The following is a 22494-nucleotide window of genomic DNA, read 5'->3' on the forward strand; positions in this document are numbered from 1 at the left end:
ATTTTGTGACATGACACGTGTTTGACACATTTGAATGATAACAATAATTGTTTCATCAATATTTTTATCCAAATGAGTTGTGATTTTATCTACAAAATCTCTTAATAATATACACAACAACCTATTATTTCGAAAGAAAAATGAAACATGTGATTATAAGTAAATTATGTATAAATTAGAAAAGTTATTTTATTAACATTTACTATGTGTATTCCAAAGCAATGTCAATAAATTTTATAAGGCGTCTTCTAATAAGATGCGTACTTTCTTTAGAATTGGTTTAATCATTCCATTAGGGGACATTTTATACTATCATGCATCCGTGAACCTTGTAATGTAGAAGAAAATTATCACATTAATAATACGTAATAATGAAAATTTTGTACAAATAGAAGAATAATATTTTTTACTTCTCCATCATGAAAGACAAATTTCAAATTTAATGTCTCGTTGTTCTCGTTGTTTCCATATGTAGGTAGTTCATAACAACAAATAAATCTAAATTTAAACGAACATTACATCTTGGAAGGATTCAACTCATATATGATGCTGAAAAAGATGAGTCATTTCAGAATTCAATTTTGGAGTGAATAAATTTAGTAAGATAAATAGAATAAAATTGGTTTCTAATATAATATGCAATATTGCATTATTTATAATTTAAAATTCAAATAAGACATCCTAAGGGACAAAAATTATACATTGGATGCTTTTGACAGAATTATATCATACATTAACTCTTTCAAATTATGGAAATCTCGAATTGCATGCATTGAATGTCAAACATTTTTTATTATTGAGGGTAATATATATGTTTATTTAGAGTAATTTAATGTCCATTTTAAACTCTTTTGAATATACTCTTTTAATTTTTTTGTGCTATCTTATTTGAATTTTTAAGAAGACAATTCAAGATGTACAATATACATATGGTTTTGGAAGAAAACTACTATGCATTAATTTTTTAAAATTAAGGTAATTTCAAAATAATATGCATATGGGATAAAAAAAATTATGATTATTAAATGGTAATTTAATGTTCATTGGAAAACCTTGTTGTAGTGATAATTTTTAACACTCAACCAATTTTATTTTTAAAAAAATTAAATAAACTAATTAAATATTGTATTTCTTTTTTAGTAAGTAATTTGGGTAGGAAATTACTTAAAATAGCAAAATGTATTTTTGAATGATTTACCTCATGAGTGATACTGAACATTGCAATCATTTGTATTTTAAATTTATTTATTCAGTTTTTAATTAAATTGATTGATATAATCAATGCAAAAATTTTAATATAGTTTACGTTTTCAATAGAGTTTAGTTTTAATTTGAGTAAAAAATAATAAAACATATAATACATAAATTACATTTGAATTAATATAAATATTAATTAAATTCAAAAATGAATTGATATAATCAATGCAAACAATAATTGAAGTGATCATTTATTGCAGTACATATATGTCAATATTCATGATATATCTTTATTTTTTTAGAAATGACATTTTGACGAAAAATTATTTTTTTTGCAAAAATATTTATATAGATGAGTGATGCTGAACATTGCAATAATTTGTATTTAAAATTTATTTATACAGTTTGTAATAAAAATTAAATATATCACAGTAACACAATTCATATCACAAATTAAACTGATTGATATAATCAATGCAAAAATTTAATGTAGTTTATGTCTTCAATATAATTTAGTTTAAATTTGAATAAAAAAATAAAAAATATATAATACATAAATTATATTTGAATTAATATAAAAATGAATTAATATCAAATTTGAATTAATAAAAAAATTGATATAATCAATGCAAACAATAATTGAAGTTATCATTTATTGCAGTACACTTATTTCGAGATTCATTATATTTATATATTTCTTTTTTTAGAAATAACATTTTGGCGGGAAATTACTATTTTTGGCAAAAACTCTGCTTTTATATATATATAGATTCTAAGACACATAATTGACATCTATTTAGTTACAAGTTATTCATTCAAATGATTTGAAACTCGATTATTATAATTTATTAATAATATACTTAGTAAAAATGCATTAATCCTACACAAATTAATATTAGTAGAAGTTGATCCTACTTAATTGACGTTGTTTTATTCAAGTTTAATAAATAAATAAAATGGATGGTAGAATAAGAGAGACATGTAATAATATTTCCCTTTCTTCCACAATTATTTATTTTTGTATTATTAATAAGTTATTATTGATACAAGTTCTTCACACAATTAATAAATTAAAGATACCAAAACAAGAACAAGAATAGCAGAAACTGTAAGTATGATAGCTATCGATGAGTGAATAGTAATAAGTGTGGGGTTTTTTTTTCTTGCGATGGAAATCTGATCGAAAAATGAAAGAATTTTTATGCATTTCAGTCGATTTCTTAATGTATTGCGCATTGTTTTGAGTATAAGTTGGGTTATGGATGTTAATTATTCCCTACACAAAGTTTGGGTTTTACCTGAAATTGTCATTTGCATGTATTCGAATTTGACAGCAACTGTAATTTGGAGCAGGGATGACAATTTCTCTCACATATTTGGGGACCTGAGGAGAAAACTCGAAACGAGGATGGATCTTTTTGGGTTCGGGAATTTTTTAAAATCCCCGAAATAGTTCGAGGTCCCATTTCTTAACCCGTCCCAAAAATAATAATATTATTGGTATTAATCATATAATGATAATATTATTTTACCCATCTCGAAAATAATATTATTATTAGTATTAATAATATAATAATAATATTATTCTCTGTGGATTCGACCATGCTCACCATTTATTCAAAATCCCCCCTTTATTTGCATTTTACTCGAAAGGAATTACCCCACGTTCTCTGTGGATTCGACCATGCTCACCATTACACTAGTTTTATTTAAAGAGTAGGAATTTAAGTTCGGTGACACAACGACAGTACACTAATGACATTTATTAAACATCCTAGACAATTCCACTTGCTTTCAGAAAACTCTTGAGTTCTCCGAAACCTTCTACGCAATTTTAGTATGTTCAAGACACTTTTGAACATTCTAAATTAGTTTCGTCTCTCCGTTCTGTTTTTAAATATGTCGTAACTTTCTGGATTTCTCCAACTTAGATTATACAAATGTAGATTGTTCCGGATTAGCATCTAGAAAGCACATTCCTTAGCCAAGCTATCTATAAACTCGTGCCAAATTTGGGTCCGTGACAATTGTCTTTTTTAGTTAAATCATATCTTGAAATATTTTAACAAGACTTGGTTAGTCAAATTCCTACTAAGCGACTTAAACTCATGATCATCAAAGTCATAGATAAACAAAATTGTTTGTATACTTTTTCCAAAATCTCGAGGGTTTCATTTGCTGCAATTTTATTTCTCTTTTGAAAATATTGTAGTCTTAGCTAAAAAGAGAATGGATGTGATATCACATGTTTGAGTCAGGATTCGGTAAGCCTCATTTAAGGTCTCTTATTTCGCCGTCTTGTCAATGTTGTAGTTGATACTTTCGTTTTGATATTACCATCCGGTGAATTGTATGATTGTGGCGATTTCTGAGATTAAAGAATCAAAAGCAAATGCGGTCAAAGTTAAGAAAAGATTATGACATGAATTTCAAGAGAAAGGGAGATTTGTGATCAAAGGGAATTTCTGTTGGCTTTACTACAGGTTTTGATGTATTTGTATTTTTTCTGCATGGTTGTGCTTAGGGATAAGTAAAAAAATCTTGATTTAACCGACAAAATCGTATTAAATCAAAAATTTGTTTCGATTATTTTTTTAAAAATATCAGTCAATTCGATTTAATCGGATCAGTTTGGATTTTGAATTTAAAAAAATCTATTAAACCGATATACAATATGTATATAATATAAAAAATAATTATTATTGAACTTGGCCTTACTTTAAATTTTGAGTTTTTATTGTTGCCCGTGTTGGGCTTTAAATAAAAGCCCAATCTTAATTTAGGTCCAAAAGGCTGAACCAACCAGAAAAGTTAGAAAACCACCCCATCTTCATCTTGACACCGTCTGTCTTCTTCTGTCCATCGTTCTCATCACTGTTGCCGTAACCCTAACTTTCGAACCAACAGACGACGGGACACGATACTTGTTCTACTAATTTACGTGAGTATGTGTTGTATCTTTGAGTAATTGAGGGATCTGTAAAAGTTTATGATTCGATTTCTGCTTATTTTATGCATCCACTTGCTGTCAATGTGGTTTCGGCTAAACATATGTTTTAGTATCTCAACAGGTTGGTCTCTTGTGTTTGTTTTGGTGGTAACAGATTTTTAATTGGTTCGGTTAGGTCGGTTTTGATAGGGAAAATCGGTCGGTTCGACGTTCGGTTTGCCAATTTCGTTCAGTCAGTTAGGTTTTGACCGATTGCTCATACCTAGACTGGTGCCTTCTATGCTGATTTAATTACCCCTACTCATAACAAGTCTGGATCCACTGATTGCAGATTTATGGTTCGTGTGGTGTAATTAACTTTATAAGAAAGGAAAAGGTTGCAAGCTAATCTGTTTTGGGCAATAGTTTTATAAATGTGTTTGAGGTTGCCTCATAAGTCATTCACAATTCCTGTGCATTAACTGGCTGCAGGAAAGTTACAGACTGGAAATGTATCCAGGAAGTGGCACTAATATTTTTAACGAACTGATCGTCCTAATAACAAACCCATCTTTTTTTTTAGTGGGGATGTTATCTTTTTTTGTATCATTCTTTGTTGTATGCCCGATTGCATAAATAATTATCTACACTGATTTTCATTTCCTCATTTTCTGTTCTCATTTCTCATGCTTACTCCTCCTTCCACTTTTGGTTGCTAATGCGTTTGTCCAAAAAAGTTATGCAGACTAAAATTTAGCCTTTTCCATTATTCCCCGCATCTGTCATTGTCTTTAATTCGAGGAATTCACCACTTCATTGATTTTACACCTGTTGAACATCTTGGTCCACTTTATGACAACTCAGATTTCTATCGTTTCTGTTTCTTTTTATGCTATGTTTGTCAACCGTTGTATTAAGTTGTTCGAATAGAAGCTCCTTGGAGCCATACCTCATGTAACCTATTCGATCAAGATCATTACTTTGGAACTCCTTATGGCCATTCTTTTTATTTCAGCCTATCCACATATTTCTTCTTTCTTTTGCAAATGCTTCTGGGTTTTGCATTTTCCCAGAACTGCAATAGAAGCTCATTTTGTTAGAGGTCTAAGATGCCAAGGACAAGAGCCACTGCTGGAGCTACTAAATCTATCGAACACGAGAAGCTGGTTGAGTCTGAAGAGCAGGTTGAACTTGGTGCTGACAATGACATGGAGGATACACCGGAAGAAGAGATTGAGTATGAGGAAGTAGAGGAGGAAGTGGAGGAGGAAGAATTGGAAGAAGAGGAAGAAGTGGAAGAGGTCGAGGAAGAGGACGACGATGACGAAGGCATGGAAAATGATGAAGGGGGCGATGACATGGAGAAAGAGCACGCTGACCTTCTCGCTCTTCCTCCACATGGTTCAGAGGTTTATATTGGTGGAATTCCTCAAGATACTTCTGAAAATGACCTGAAGCGCTTTTGTGAATCCATTGGAGAAGTTACAGAGGTAAAATATTTTTAATTGTCACGTGGTGTGGTTAATTTGACTGATGTTTTGATTGCCTTGTATGTACCATTGACAGGTGAGGATAATGAAGGGAAAAGACTCAAATGAAAACAAGGGATATGCTTTTGTAACTTTCAGGACCAAGGAATTAGCTTCCAAGGCTATCAAGGAGCTTAATAGTACTGAATTGAAGGTTAGATGAGTGCTACCTTCCTTTCACTCACAAATCCACACACAATCACACTCATAATTGCACCCGTTGTTTTTTATATTTGTAACACAATATCATAGTTGATTCTCGTTGATATGGGTTTCTTGTGGTTGGTTGGTTGGTTAAATATGATCAGTATTATTGTATTATTTTCTCTGGTGTGGATACTTGTAGGGAAAAAGATTGAAATGCTCTTCTTCTCAAGCAAAACATAAGCTGTTCATTGGTAATGTACCCAGAAACTGGGGAGAAGAAGATACGAGGAAGGTTGTGAAAAAAGTAGGGCCTGGGATTGTCGCCATTGAACTTTTAAAGGTGAGGGTTTGATTCCTTCTGTACACCTTTTTTTTATCATACTGCCAACTTTCTGGTACTGCGTGACAGATAGTCCTTTATTTACTCGACTGCCAAAATGTTCAGGTTATACGTGTATCTTATCTTTGTAGGATCCACAAAATTCAAGTCGGAATCGTGGATTTGCATTCATCGAGTATTATAATCATGCTTGTGCTGACTATTCCAGACAGAAGATGTCAAATCCTGATTTTAAGCTCGATGACAATGCTCCAACTGTGAGTTGGGCTGATCCCAAAAGTGCAGAAATGTCTTCTTCACAGGTATTTGTTTTAGGCTTATTCTTCATCGATTTTTTGTTGAATTGTGTTGAATATATGATCAATGGGGACTAGTTCAAAATGCAAAGGTATGGGTGATTGCTTGATTAATCCATGTAAATCGTAATCATCAATGAGGGGCTAAAATTTACGTGGAAAAAAAATCAAGGCACTCTAAAAGTTTCCTATCAAAATACACAAAAAGAAGCACGGCAGCTGGATTAAAATACTCCCAACAAATAACAATCACAACAATAAAGACTTGAAAAGTGAGAACATAATGACTGATCAAGTTCAAACTCTCTCTTCATAATGAAAACTAATCAATCAAATCATAAAATAAAAAAATTTGTTCATCCTGGAACTAGGGCAAACATTCTTGAACCTGAAAGAACGTTCAGATGTCCAAATTAGGTCACAGTAATTACACACTGTACAATGGAATGTGAAGAATACAAGTGAGCCAAGAATAACTATATATTAGATATTAACAAACTAGTTTATATCCTCATATAGAACTGCCACTGCTTATTTTAAATCATTGTGCTAGTAAAAGATACTTACTGGGCCTTTGTTGTACAGGTCAAAGCAGTATATGTGAAGAACTTACCCAAAAATGTTACTCAAGATCAGCTTAAGGAGTTGTTTGAACGTCATGGAAACATTTCAAAAATTGTTCTTCCTCCTGCAAAGCCAGGACAAGAGAAAAGCAGATATGGTTTTGTTCATTTCGTAGAAAGATCAAGTGCCATGAAAGCTCTGAAGAACACGGAGAAATATGAGATTGATGGTAAAATATTTATCCCTAGTATTTTCCAATATTTTGGTTCTGGCTTATAAGATTCTAACCGTTGTGCTACTGCTTATTTGTATTATTTCTTTGGTTTTGTTTTATTAGGTCAAGTTGTAGAATGCTCACTGGCAAAGCCACAGGCGGATCAGAAAAATGCCGGGGTATCAAATTCACCGACGCCAGCTATACTTCCAACCTATCCACCTCATGTTGGATATGGTTTGATTGGATCCCCCTATGGCGCTGTAGGTGCTGGATATACTGGTGCAAACTTTGCTCAAGTAAGATGTACCATATTTTTCTTTTCTCCTTTTTGTGAACTGATTTTTTTTTCTTGTTTTTTATTCATATTTGTGTTTTAACAATCGCTCTCTGGAAATAGAAACCACGTCTGTCCCTCCCTATTTCCACTTTGTTGGTGTTGTACTCCCTTGTCCTATAATTGGACAACACCTACTATTTGTGACACCTGTTCAGCTGTTCTTAAGCTTGGGTGTATGAACTGCTGAATGGGACCTGTTGCAATCTGTTGGGTTTGACTCTGTTGCAATACATGGGGTTTGATGCAGTGGCAAATTTATACTCATGGAAGCACCTACATGATGGTACCAGTCACAATTGCCACTACGCTACACGCACAAACAGGCCCATTGGTTCCTGTATTCAACATAAGCATCAACATCTCATCATCACTTTCACAAACATTACATTATGTAAAACCAAGCGTTGTTGAGACACTATAATCTCTATTGTTAATTATGGATATCAAGAGGTGCAGGAATTATTCAAATATTTTTTAAAATGATAAAAAATTTCTATCCATGTTGTACCCTTTTTTCTAACTTCGGTACATAGATGTGTCTTGGATTGATGACGAGCATTGTGAGACAAGTTCAATGCAGTTGTGATATCCATGAAAGGAGTCGAGAGATACGAAGTAGGAAAGAGTGAAAATTGAGACTAGACAATAATCCAATATGATCTGTGTATATGTTTCATGGACTCAAGTTGCCATGATTTATGAGATGTTTCAAAATGCTGCATTTAGTGTCAACTGAAATTATAGTAGATGAAAATATTACAATTCGAGTGAGTAATCTATAGATGAAAGTTTGATACAATTTCCTAGAGTTCATTCTTGTCTTTGTCGTTCTTATTTGAGGTGATACGTGCCTTTGCAATTTTCTACCATTTTCAATATCCTCTTAAATTCATATTTTGATACCAAACCAATCCATTCTGATATTAGAAGTCTCCATCATATCATCGTGTTAAACTACTGGCTGTGAATTCTCCTTTTGCAGCCCTTCATCTACGGAAGGGGAGCTTCCCCTGGCATGGCTATGATGCCTATGCTTTTACCTGATGGAAGGATTGGATATGTTCTGTAAGTGAAATATTTTTAGATTGCAATTTAATAGAGCTATGATAAAAATTTTATGCTCCTGATATATGATTTGTGATTCGTGAGTCAATCGGACTTATTTGTGGTTCGTCAAACGTATATCGTCTCGAATAATTATCTTGCCACAAAAGATACTTGAGATTGAATAAAATAGTTTATATCGTACAAAAATTACATCGTAATGGCAACAGCAGTCATATCACCATTACTGTTGTAATCCACATCGTTATTTAAGCATATGCATTATAAATGTTCTCTGATGATTAAGTTGAGGTTAAAACATGTCCATTACAATAGGTTAAAACATAGGAACTATTCAATAAAAATTAAAAATAATGAATATATTATTCAATGGACAAGAGTTCACCCACCAGGGGGCATATAATCGGTGGATTGTGGACATGTCATTTTGATCAAACAAAATTTTAGTTTATGGTGCAGTTCTTTTTTGAAACTATGCTGTTTTGTGTAGGCAACAACCTGGAGTACAGCCATTCACCGCTCCGCCACAGCAAAGAGGTGGTGGTAGAAGCAGCGGTGCAGGTGGAAGTTCGAGTGGCGGTCGACGTGGTGGTGACAGTGGCCGTGGGCGCAGTCGGTACAATCCATATTAATTCTGTATTTATTTGAGCAATTTACATTAAGGTTGTTTAACCTTGTCATAATTCATAATGAGATTGTATCTTTGGTAGTTTGTTTTATAACATCAGATGAAGCAACTTTTAGATATTACCGAACCCGTAATGTTGAGTAGTTTCGTTCTAGTGTTAAATTATTTTTAAACTATCAATTTTGTGTTATTGTTCTGTATGATTGAAGACATTGAAATAATAATATAGTAGTGGGCTTTGATGTGCTTCGCTTGGACTAATTCCTTTCCGTATTTTCGATACCGTTGAATGATGCTTGCCCCACATATTTTCATGGAAATTATGAGTAACAGTGACAATTTGACAATCTCTGAAGTACCATTAAGCATGCAAGTGTTTTTCATATCCATGTAAAATGTAAAAAAATATCGTGTTTTCTCACAGAAAATATACTAGGTATGGATATCTTATGCAGATGTCAGTCTTTTATATTTGTCTCCCATCAAAGATGAATATTCAGTTGTATAGAATCTAATGCATTATTTTATGAAAATTGTTAGATCATTTACCTTCTTCAATTGATATTATACTGAATTATTTACGCTCGTTTGTTGGTAAAGTATTCATTAGAGATGTAGAACCGCATAAGTTAAATGTTTCAGCACTTCAAAATTGATGAATTCTAATTCAACCGTATGTGAATTCTACTTCAACCGTATGTGTATCGTTCATGATTAAGTTATTTTATAAATCCTTAACTACGTAGTGTACATAGAATCAATCCTTTCTCATTACACTCTTTTACTCTTCTACCCACCGTCGCCCAAAATCATACTACTCTCGTTGCACTCTTTACACATTGTAAACGGGATCCCGGAACACCCCAGACACCGAACAGTCTCCACCGGGATCCCACACGGTAAAATGTCCAGTTTGCCCTCGTCCAATCTGGCCATTTCATCAACCTCACTTACCATTCTCCCCTTGACAAAAACTAATGGTAATTTCACCTCCTTGGTGTCCATTAGAGCTCTTAGTTCTTCATTGAAAGGAGAATGCAAAGATATGTCGCTTTCAAATACTCGAACATGAGATTCTATGATTGATCGGGTGGCGTTCTTCGAATGTCTTCCTAATACTCCCTCAATGAGGTTGTGTATAATATAACAGCATATTCGCCACCTGGTGGGCATTTTTCGTCATACATATCAAAAAGGGTATCCGAATCTTGAGAGTAATTTCTTGTCATTCGTGAGGTCGGGGGGTCGGTGAAGTTGAAATGGTCTTGATATCCTCTTGTTCCTCTCCGGACACATCTTTCGCAACAACTTTAGGACAAAAAGTTTGGCCTAAACTCCTCTTTGCCAAAATAACCTCTCCAGAACCACAAAATCGATTACCATTTGGAGATGGCTTCATACAATTGTCATTCGATTTATTGCATTCTTTTAAGACAATTTTTGGTCTATTTTCCACTTACCCTTCACCGTTAACTCTTCTCTTGTTCTCCTTTCCACCAAACCTTCTTAAATTTCTTGGAGAGCCCGTTTGATTCAAAAACTTCAGAGGACTTCTTTTATCAATGTACAAAAAACTGCGCAAAAGAAGACTCGATTTTGGGCTTATCATGGCTTGAATACAAACCGGCACTTCTTCAAGACCCACCATAAGCTCCCATGTACTAATAATCTCTGCAGGCTCTTCGCGAGGCGGCGATGTCTTTGCATCCTTCCTACATTTTTAACTGATCTGCTCCTGCGATTCTTGCTTCTGGTGTTGACTTACAGCTTCAAGATTCAGGACACCGCAAGTGCTTGAAGTGAGAGACACCAAATGTTTGGTGTCGTGTTCTTTTCCCTGAAGATTTTGTTCTACATCTTTCTCGATTTGTTTCGATGAAACACAACCTGTTAGACCATTTTTGGAAATATTGAGGTTTCAGGGATATTTTGAAAATTACACGTGTTTCAAGAAATTGGGACAGGATACATCCCCTTGCAATGGGGACCCAAAGGTAGCACCCATCTTCTTGTCTTTAGCTCACCAAAAAATAATAATTTATTGTCTTTACTTGTTAGTTAAAACTTCTGACACTATTTTTATTCCTAGAAAAAACTCAAAAAACTTTTTATTGCGTTATTTATTTCATGTTATATGAAATAGGTAAAATAAATATTTATGGTTACTTTTTTTAAGCAAAATGTTGTTGACTCGGTGAATTAATTAAATCTTAAACAAGCTATTGCCTCTGAATGCACCTTAAATCTATACAATTAATTTGGTTAATTCGGATTTCGGTCATTTATATGTCAAATTTAACGATTAGTTTGGGTCCGTATAAATAAAATTAGCTGGATTTAATTATAATTCATTCGATTTAAAAAAAAACGAAAGACCAATTAGAGTCGAAAATACAAAGTCAAGAAGACAATCAAATGTATGCTTTTCCTGATTGGTGGTGAGTTTTCAAAGCATTCAACTTTGAACTATGCTCGAAAATGGCCACGCCTATTTATGCGTGTGTTTATATTTTGTATTATAAAAAATAACTCCAATAAATATTCCTTGAATCCAGATTTTGTCTTTATATATATATATATATATATATATATATTCTTATATCTAGGAGGTGGGGAGGCTCGAACGAGTAGTTTGTTTGTCTTTTTTATATTCCTATATTTAGGATGTGGAGAGGCTCGAACTCGAGGCGTCACACGGAAAATCTCGAGTGAAGCCAGTGGAACTAAGCTCCGGTTTCAGATTTTATGTTTTCAATGCTCTTGTGCACGATATTTATTTTTATTTTTTTAAAAAAATCAATTCACTAAATACGATTTATTTTTAGAAGGTAAATGTTACACATTCTTTAAAAGCACAAATTGGAATATACCGATTAATCAAGAATTTCCTTGATTACTTTTTACGACATTAATAAATAAACAAACAAACAAATACATAATTTTATGTGCAGCACCGTATACGACAAAAGCTTGTTATTAAAGTTTGATAATCTAAATATACAAAATCTTGAAACATTTTTACAAAATCGTGCATTTTTCATTTTTTTTCCGCATTCAATATAAGATTAAGTAACACAATTAAATCAAAAAATTTGTGCAAAACTTTGATTTGTAGTAGAGAGGAGAATTTTTAAACTAATTGGCTAAGGTATTGAACAATTTCAAATTCTCGTCGAGTTAATATCATTAGAAAGAGAGATATTAGTTATTCTCGTCGAGTTAATATCGTTAGAAAGAGAGATATTAGTTCAATATCTTAGCCAATTAATTCCAAAAAATCTTATCTTCTATTACAAATCAAAGTTTCCCACAATTTTTTCGATTAAATTGCGCCAATTAATAATATATTGAACGCTGAAAAACACGAAAAACAATGATGGTCATTTGACGTTATTTTCTGATAGAGACATGAGTGTGCATGCTGAAAAAAATATAACATATGAGTTAAAATACTCAAATCCGTTAAAATGAGGTATTAGTTCAATGAGAATTTTCATAAGAGTATTGGAACAATTTACATATTGACAGAGAGACTGAAATGCTCAAATCACTTACACGTGGATATTAATTCAACGAAAATTTCGTGGAAGTATTTGACAAAATTATCTCAACATAATTATATTTCATTCTTCTTAAATATAAAAATCATATTTTCTTTTTCATTCATACCAAATATATCATTAAATAAATTACTTAATATCTTTCATTTTAAAAAAGTGTTATTTTTAATGTAAAAATCATATAATTAATTTGACCACTTTTGAAATCGAAAGAGAAAGGATTACAAAGAAAAACAAATAAAATAGCACTCAAAGTCGATGAAATCTTTTGACCCAAGAAAAAAAAAAGTAATTGAAATCTAAACTCCTACCAAATGCTACCTAATATATAATAGTACTGTAAATCTTTTTATCAAAATATTATTCAATGATATTCGTCTGGTATATATATATTATTAACGAATAAACTGAAAATTAAATTATATTATTAATTTGTATTATAAGTTAAATGAATTCATTAAATTCCCAGCACAACAGGGAAGCTTTGATCTCTCTTGAAAACAACTACTTCCATTAATGCCTCAAGTCCATATCGAAACCTTAGTTTCTGCTTGGGCCAACGATCGCAAAATCTCTTGCGAAACACTGGCGGACACCACCGTGGAAGGCGAAGCTGCGGCTTACGCCGCCGATGTGCCACCGGGATCTTTTTGGCTGTCAAAGGACGCGGAATACGATTGGTTCGATCGCAATACGTTTTACGAGCGGAAAGAATCCACAAAAGGCTACGCGAAAAGCTCAAATCCGAACACGAGTCCAAACCCAAGTTCTAACTCGACTTCTCAGAAGTTATCTGCAAAGTTCATGTCTAGAGCGTCGATCCTCCGATTGCCAAAGGCCCAGAACGCCGCTTTTGTTGATGCGAAAAGGAAGACGTGTAAACCGGTCAATATAAGGCTCTTTCCAAAACGGTTCGCGTCATCGGGGAAGTCCTCGGTGTCGGTTGCGGAGCCGGGTTCTCCGAAAGTTTCTTGCATGGGGAGAGTGAGATCTAAGCGCTGCCGGCGGAGGTTTGATTCATTGAAAAGGGGAGAAAAACCCGTTGAAAAGAAGAAAACCGGGTTCTACTCGAAAATCATGAGCCTGTTCCGGTTCAGAAAGGGTAGTAGGAAATCGGAGCTGTCCGGGAGCATGAACGTAATGGAAGCTGTGGAGGAAGAGCCGGCGGCGGCGGCGGTAGAATCTCTACGGAAGAGTATGAGTGTGAAGGTGGGAGAAAGAGTCGGCGGTGAAATAGTGGCGGAGCCGCCTGGTCTAGGAGGCATGAAACGGTTCTCGTCAGGGCGGCGGTCGGAGACTGGACAGCTTAGTTTTCAATCCGGTGGCGCGTGATATACGATACGGTGCTTGACGGTGAAGGGGTATATCACAAGTTTCGTTGAACAACTGTTTTCTTACCCGGCAGGTTGGAATCTTTGTACATACGAACACCGTGACATTCATTTTGTATATAATATCGATTATATTATAAAAATTAAAAAAAAATTGGTTTTTTAAAAAATGATTTGAATCATTTTATTATTTATTTGAGCTTAATTTCTTATATATCAGATGATTTATAAAAATTTATATAATTTATTTCCAAAATTGTTTCTCAAATTAAAATTAAAACAGTTAATTTTATGTTATATAATAATTTGTAATGAACATAATATATAGAACAAAATGAATTGAAACAAATAAATTATAATCTACAAAAAAGAAGCATATTAAAGACAAATAATTATCAATTTAAAATTACTATGACTAAATCATAAAAACAATATTAAACAAATGAAATAGTAATATTGATAGTAAAATATAACTCATTATATTTAATTTAACCTCCTAAAGAATTTTACTTTTTATTTTTACAATTCTATATCATAGATAATAAATTCTATATATCGATCTTTCGTAGACTAATATTGATGACTAAGAATTTCTTGTTATTAGCAATTAAAAGGATAAAACATTTAAATGTAGTATAAAGATGAGTTATTTGATAAAATTAATATAGGAGTTACATTTAAATGACCTTTATACACACTTTTATATGTATATAAATATAATATAATATAATATAGATAAAGATTATATACATGTCTGATCCATAATTTCTTTGTTTTTTTGAAGGAAATTTCTTTTGAGTTTTATTTTGTTTTGTAAAGAAAAAAAAACATCACATATTTATGTTTGAATATGATAAGGTCAATCAATATATATTTTCTTGATATTTCGGTTCTATTTATATGTATGAAACGTATCTTTTGAATAATTTGTCAACGTCTTCTTCGTATATCAAACACGACTTCAATTTTCGAATAAAAATATATAAAACGAATGAGAAAAAGTGCAATATGTTAGCTGTAAAATTAGTCCGGCTTCTGAAACATTCAAGCGGATGTCGAATTCTTAGTTTAAGCATTAATCTAAAATTTTGCCTTCTTCGAGTAATAAAAAGAACAATGTTACATGTACAACTAAAAATTTGTATAAGAATTATTACATCATAAAAAATTCAATATTTTTTAAGTCGAACACTACATTTTAATCGTTCTACTCAGTAAAAACAATTATTATACTGACAATTTTGAATCCCATCAACTTTACATCAGTGTCTAAAATGCCATATTTTAGATTTTAAAATAATGCAACAAAATGTTACAAGATTTTTAAATATTTTCGATTGGATAAAATTTGAAAATCCAGTTCAACGGCAACACCAGGCTTTCTCCAGTTTTCAATAATAATCAGAGATTATTAGCAGTAGTTGGAATGTCAACTTCGAAGAGTAGATGAGAAATTTAAATCATCTGCTCCAATTATTTTAAGGAAAAAAATATACTTTGTACAACAGCAGCAATTTAATTATATGCAAATCAACTCTGAGAAGAAACTTGTTACAACATGATCAATTATTAGCTAGATACTAATAAAATATAAGAAACTAGTTGCTTTGCCTACCAAACACACCCCACATTCAAACCAAGAAACTTGAAGAGAACTACTTTTAGAATGTATCATAACATTTAAATACTTTTTTATATGGAAGACACACATGATCGCGCGCGTACGTACGCACACATATATAATTTTCAACCCGACGGTTGCGATTGGCATGAATCTTCATCGCATTAGCTCCACGTGTCTTCCGTTGAGAGGCTGATAAGGCCTGGCATTGTTCTTGCATTGTATATCTAATGGTGCCTTGAGTGCTTGTACCTGATCTCTCGAAATTGATCTCACCTACATTCACACGTTACTTAATATGATGAATTGTAATATAGATAACCAAACCCTACGCTAAACAAGACATGCTAGGATGGTGATATATAACGATGGTGGAGAGATTTCTATCTAGCTAAACTAAATTAAAACAATCAACAAAAGTGAGATTTCAACCCAAAATCATTTGGGTATTTGGGCCTCACGACAAGAGATCCTTGCAGATTATTATCATGATTGATGATAAAAGTTTAAAAATAAGTTTCTAAAATGTGAAAATCTTTACACGCAAAATTTGAACTTTGATTCGCATAATAAGAGCGATGGTGAATCCTCCTCACCTTTGCAACGATGATATAGATAACATTTTCCGTGCAAGGAGGAGCACTGAAGGAGCCAATGTATTTGTAATACTTGCGAGGATTTTCCTTCAACACAGCCGGGTGAAACGGGACCAGCTTAAGCTGTGCCGATTCGTCGTATGCCAATTCATTCAATTTCTTATGTATCTGCATGCAAATTAAATCAAACTTCAGATAATTTATATACCTCCAAAATCGAGGGGTTATGTTATGTATATATATGACAAATTCGATCCTGGCCTTCTGGTGCCTGATCAATGTTATAACTAAATGCATATATCCCTATTTTCACCTGCCCAAGAATGGGATCTGGATGTCCATATTTGAAAAGGTATCCGACCACTGCAACCCTTCCATCTTCGGAAACGTGCACCAAATGAAGCTCGGCCGCAAATCTGCGTTTTGTATATGTGATATAAATGAGGTCGCAAGATAAGAACACAAGATTTAAACGCATTCGAATGAGCTATCACTGATATAAAACAGCAATTTTGGAGGCAAGAATAACAGCAAAAGAAAATAACACAAGATCTAATCAGGATATAATTGGACTACGTGCTCATGCGAATTGTACCACTACTGCAAATCAAGCAAGATCAACATAATACCGCTTCCCATTAATCCTATGCTCAGAAGGAGAATGCCAATGCATCTGTTTTAAGGCATACTTCTTGCCATCTGCGATCATCCACCCCGAATCCTCTGGGTACTCTACCTGCATCAACAATAATTCTAAATTTCCCCATTCAAAATATGAATCATAAATGAAGTGTAAAAAGTAAATACTTGTCAAATCAAGTTACCAACCACGACGGTGAATCTGACATCAGTCAGAGTACCATTTACAGGATGGTATGCTCTGAGCAATGGCTTCAAGTTCTTGTTCACAATTACTTGGTCTTCCACAATGTTGATTGGTGATTGGGATTTCCCAGTTACACATAATGAGAATTTTGGATTCAGGCTTCCCCATTTCTCAGGGCCTGTGGCTCCAGAGTACGTGAACTGAAGGGGCTGGTCAGCAGCCTCTGATAATTAGAGAGAAATGAAGATTATCAATTTAAAATATATCTTGAACCAATACTGATACTCGAATCGAGTCGAGCTCGGGTACCAGTATATTTAATCTCGACTCAATCAGCAAACAACTATAACTCAGATTTTCTATCTTGAGAAATAAATTACAAACTGCTTGAGTGCGAACATGAATGACTCGAGTTCTGCCAGCCCTTTATCAAACCAACCAGTATATATTCATCATGTGGTATATTAAATAACTCACTATATATTTGTAATTTAACTACTAAAACATAAACATGAGCTGAACTCAAGAATATTCTATGATTCCGGTACATTCGAATATCTTGAATTCGACTCAAGCTCCATCAAGATTGAATTTGAGTGCCAATCAAACTTTAACCTGATACAAACTCTTGTGAAAAGTATTAATATGAATTCGAGTTTAATATTTATCTTATTTGTAGCGAGTTGTCTCGAAATAAGACTAGAACAATAGCTCAAATACTCCGTCGAAATGGAGGCCGACTGAGCCACTTCCAAGCTGCTAACTAGGGGCGGGGAAGATGGAGAGATATTAGAGAGATGAAAAGTGTACGCAGAGTGTAAGTAGCAAATGAGTTGGCAATGAGCAGAGTGAGTGTATGGCTGAACAAAGCCACACGAGCTGCCATTTAACTTCTTCCTCCTCCCCGGGCAGAGCAAAGATAAGTGTACAACTTGTTATTGAATACTGTCCAATTTGACTTACTGAATAAGTTGTTTTATAACCTTACTAAAGGTAACCCAAACAATAGCTTCCAACTCCATTCAACTCCCGTGTAGACGACGCCGTCTGATGCGAATGATATAAGATATTGATTAATTCTTATTTGTATTTGGCTCGAGTTTTATAATAACCGGGGAAAAAATGCAAGTTAAGGCTTAAAAAAGATAATTTCACGACTAGCAAGTTTCAAAAAAATAATATCACGACCAACAAGTTAGGACAACTATATATAATAAATAATTAGGTTTTTTATTAGATAGTAATACCACGATTATCATGAAATTTTGGTCATGTATGAAGAAAAAAAGGTGAAAAAATAAGGTTTGAAATTAAGTTAAATAAATCAAGCTATTTATTTTGTATACGTTAAATAAAACGATTATGATTCTAAATTATAGAAACCAGTAAATTTGAAATTAAAAAAATTAACATTTATAGAAACCATCAATTTTGCTGATCGTCATGGTTGAGCACGTGAATTTTGTCAACAAGTATATGTATTTGAATACTTCACAGTTTCGTGCTTGCAAACAACTTGGCGATTGATTTTCAAAGGTGGGGTACTCTGCTGACCTTTATCTATCTCTATCTTTTTTTCTTCTTTTTTTTGACGGATATCTATCTGTTTTCATTTGTATATAATAATTAATTTATTTATTTCAATATTTTAGTGATTATAAGTAGTTACAATGATTATCCATAATCTAAAGGCTGCAATCAACAAAACCCGGATACCCCAAATATGAAAATTAGAGAAAGAGAACTGTTAATTAACGATAATAAAATATAGTGTGATTAATTTTGAGATTAGCAATCAAACTAGATAGGTTATCAAAGCAAAATTTTTTGTGGGGTGGACTTGAATACGACTCCCACATTGATTCGATTTAGTCAAATGACAGGCTATGATTATGTCGGCATCGCAAAAGATCCTGTTAGATATTCGTCAACTATGCTTAGCACAAAGAGTCGAAACAAGACATTTGTTCTTGCTAAAATCATAATATAGGACTAATCTGATCCGGGTGAATTGGGTAAGCAACGTCGGGATAATCCATCGGATTCTGATAAGTGTGTTGTTCAGGAAAATGAGCAAAGGGATATATCTTTGATGAAGATATCTCTCTAAGCTATGGCTTCCACCGTGACCTGCAGACAGTGAAATGAACTCGTGAATGGGGCCGGAGGGGTGTCCGACGTGACCACTCCCATGCTTAAGTCAAGAGGTTGAAGATAAAAGATAAAAGGACTGTATATGAGGTAATATACGTGAAATGCTTAAGAATTCAAAATTCAGAAATCTAGAATCCTTCAAATGAGAAGTATATCTGCTATTTATAAGAGGAAATTTCATTATTAACTTGTTTTCAGTGTCCACTTGCCACTTAAGGTAAGATGGCTGCCCATACCCTACTTCTGACAAGTTGTTCTGATACACCAACCCATGTGGTTCTGACAGTAAGGATTGCCAAGAATAAAGTAGTCCATACTGATGCACCGGAGTGATGTGCGCTTATCGAGGTAGCCTGGGTAACAAGTTCCCGGGAGCTTGCATGAGAGCTCGGGCATCTGGTAACTTGGGGAGAAGATGTCTCAGACATTCTCCTGCCCGACTGCTGAAGAAATCATCTTGCACATTGACTCTGATTTAGGCTATCCATTTAATATCTCGAGTCATCCATGATCCGGGCTTTTATGGGGTATCACCAAGGACAGTGTACATCAACATTCAGTTGGGATTAATCCATCGTCCAAAGCGAGGCCTAGATATTGATTGAAGGAGGAAATTCGTTTACTTCTGGCACTCAGAGTCATTCATAGTTTTTGACCTACAGTACTTTCAAGTCAACATCAATGCAAATAAATAATATCAAGGGAATGAATAATTTCGTGCTCCCCGGTCACTATTTCATAAACGAAGTACAAAACTAGGATCGCTTTCCTGAATATGCTCATTCTTTTAGAATTCAACACATCAGACTCAAAGCCCTCCCAACTTGCTTATACTTTTCAAAGACCAATGAAATCTGGCTAAATGGTGTCCTGTCGTACATGGAAGGATTACAGAGAACAAAAGGTAACAATTGAAAATAGCAAACATCTTTACAAAGAACAGCACTAACTCGGACGAATAACTGATTATGCCTAGTGAGATGCAATATTAAACTTTATTAAGCAAAAGAATAAAGAATGGAAGGGGAAAGTGGGAACCCATGTTCGGTGGCCTTAGTAAGGAAGAATAAGCAAAATTCTTAACTCGAGAATACGTCCCCTCAGCTTTATTTTGATCTAATATTCTTAAGTTCCATTCCATAGAATCCAACTTTTCTTTGCAGTTTTTTTGATGTGCGAATAGTATTCCGTGGTCATTTCTATCTTTATATGATTTAGTTAAAAATCTTGTATGTAAACCGTTTTACATGAGTCTAGCTGATTTATACATTCATTAGATGTAGTTTATTTCTCAAGATATATGAAATCAAACGCAAGGTAACAATATAAGAAAAGTTTTAAGTACAAGAAAGAACAATAATCCAAGTTCTCTCGTCTAAAGTGCAGAGTATTATGCATACATGTTAAATATAGGCAGGAACAGCTTTAGAAAGTGACGGTAAAAACAAAGCGTAACAGCTTTAAAATTTCATGGTAAAAGCCAAGTGTGCCTCTCATACCTTACAATCTCAGAGGACAACCAGTTCTGGTTGTGTTGCAACATCAAGGAAAAGCAACTGTTTGTACTTTCACATTTACAATAATTACTTCAATGGTTGTTTTGTGGAAATGAAGTCAATAAATGGTATAACACAAGATAGTTCTTCTTACAAAACTATAAATGCAGTACCAGCTGATTAAATCCGTCTTTGTCTTTCGATGTAGCTTATAGAGAATCACATAATTTGCCGTCTTTACTATCCTACTCCAGCCAGGCTGTGGACCGAGCGACGCACATGCATCATTGAAAAGATAGAAATATTGATTGCTTTGAATCATATAAATGAAGATTTAATCATGAAGACCTGAAGTCTTTAACTTCTTCAATGTCAAACTTCACGATCACTGGACACATATATCAAGCCATAAGTGGCTCATTTACCAACTTATTGTTTTATTCGTAGAGATTGGCCTCTTATCTTTCTACCACATGCTTAATCGATATATATGTTTATAGGCATAATTTCAGATTTTATTTATCCTTTCCTTTCAAACTATTCTTAACGCGGTCTTAGAGCAAGGCACAAAATAATTGAGTATTGCTTTTTTGGAGGATTACGGATAAATGCATTCAGAAGCATATTTTAAACGCAGAAATTTTATGTATGCCGTAAGTTTTGCCCGTACAAAGATGCCATATCGCAATATGTTTTGAATACAATCATATAACAAGAAATCCACTATCACAAAAAGGTTGAGCACGCAATCTGTACATCAATAAAGATTTTAAGTCATGTCTGAATATCTGCAAATCCAATTAAAATTCAGTCGAATCACTAGTCAATGGGAAAACAAGAATAACCTGTCTATGACTAGCCATGTTTTCATATATGCAAGTAAAGAAAAAGAAGAATGATCTCTTTATCTCATTTGGTCCCAATGTTTGTCTGATCCATATGAAATTCGAAGATGGAAAAGGCACAAGCAGTCGCATAATATTCATCATAACGAGACAGCACATAAAGAAATGCATGCAGAACGTAGCATAAGTATTCTTCTCGATAATAAATTCCTTAACTAACAAAATAATCTCTTACTTGTATTCAAAATAGTGATCAATTTGAGAGAAGGTGAGCAGTGAGTGGATCAAGAACTTGAAGTAAGATGACACGGTGTTGGAGTTTGAAGTCTATGCACTCCAGTTAGCTGAATAGTTTCTTACTCAATTCAAGCCAATAACCAATGTCAAAGTGCATCCATATCATTGCAGCCTCAACTTTACACTGCCCATTAATTAAAAAATTAAAAAGGATAGGATGTGAAGATAAAAATTGCATTTGTTACTCAATGTGGTCTTCAAGTAATCACAAGCAACCAAAGTTTCACCAGCTGTTTACCCTTTGACGTGTACGCATCCAACGTTAAATAGATGCCTCACCCTTCAGTCAGTAGAATCACCTTTTCCAAAAAAAAGGCACTTTGAAGGATTGAACACAATATATGCAGTGAGTTCTTCCATCCACATCAGAGGAGAAAATTTCAGATTTCATTCTGCGAATGAGGTTCTTAAATTTTGCCAGATAACAACTATGTGTGCTTTGTAAAGAAAAATTGAGGTGGATCTATTCTTGTACCTATTTTAAGGTGTTAAGTTTTTCAAAAGGCATAATGAAGAGGA

At 33.5% G+C, this 22494-nt stretch overlaps 3 protein-coding genes across 7 annotated transcripts; 2 read left to right on the forward strand and 1 right to left on the reverse strand.

The window, feature by feature from the left end:
* Positions 1–3976: 3976 nt before the first annotated feature.
* LOC142527223 (heterogeneous nuclear ribonucleoprotein Q-like) lies at positions 3977–9498 on the forward strand. Of its 5 annotated transcripts, none has more exons than XM_075631966.1 (9): positions 3977–4138; positions 5200–5616; positions 5693–5809; positions 6002–6142; positions 6274–6444; positions 7024–7231; positions 7340–7515; positions 8539–8621; positions 9112–9498. In XM_075631966.1, the coding sequence occupies exons 2-9, from the start codon at positions 5236–5238 to the stop codon at positions 9251–9253; spliced, it is 1419 nt and encodes a 472-aa protein (XP_075488081.1). In that variant the 5' UTR covers positions 3977–4138; positions 5200–5235; the 3' UTR covers positions 9254–9498. The 5 variants fall into 5 exon arrangements, with proteins under 5 accessions (XP_075488081.1, XP_075488096.1, XP_075488110.1 ...); XM_075631981.1 differs by having other exon boundaries at positions 3984–4138; positions 5142–5616; XM_075631995.1 differs by having other exon boundaries at positions 3989–4142.
* A 3767-nt stretch (positions 9499–13265) lies between these two features.
* LOC142537323 (uncharacterized) lies at positions 13266–14990 on the forward strand. Its single transcript, XM_075642862.1, has 2 exons — positions 13266–14226; positions 14876–14990. The coding sequence occupies exon 1, from the start codon at positions 13326–13328 to the stop codon at positions 14139–14141; it is 816 nt and encodes a 271-aa protein (XP_075498977.1). The 5' UTR covers positions 13266–13325; the 3' UTR covers positions 14142–14226; positions 14876–14990.
* A 579-nt stretch (positions 14991–15569) lies between these two features.
* Positions 15570–18233, reverse strand: LOC142527258 (alpha carbonic anhydrase 1, chloroplastic-like). The gene is made up of 6 exons (XM_075632004.1): positions 17994–18233; positions 17186–17406; positions 16987–17093; positions 16671–16773; positions 16358–16525; positions 15570–16037 (listed from the first exon to the last, which is right to left on the reverse strand). Exons 1-6 carry the CDS (start codon positions 18067–18069, stop codon positions 15918–15920), a joined length of 795 nt encoding a protein of 264 aa, XP_075488119.1. The 5' UTR covers positions 18070–18233; the 3' UTR covers positions 15570–15917.
* Between the last annotated feature and the right edge of the window lie 4261 nt (positions 18234–22494).

The sequence above is a fragment of the Primulina tabacum genome, chromosome 2 (assembly GCF_025594145.1).
Source record: "Primulina tabacum isolate GXHZ01 chromosome 2, ASM2559414v2, whole genome shotgun sequence".
Taxonomy (NCBI): Eukaryota; Viridiplantae; Streptophyta; class Magnoliopsida; order Lamiales; family Gesneriaceae; genus Primulina; species Primulina tabacum.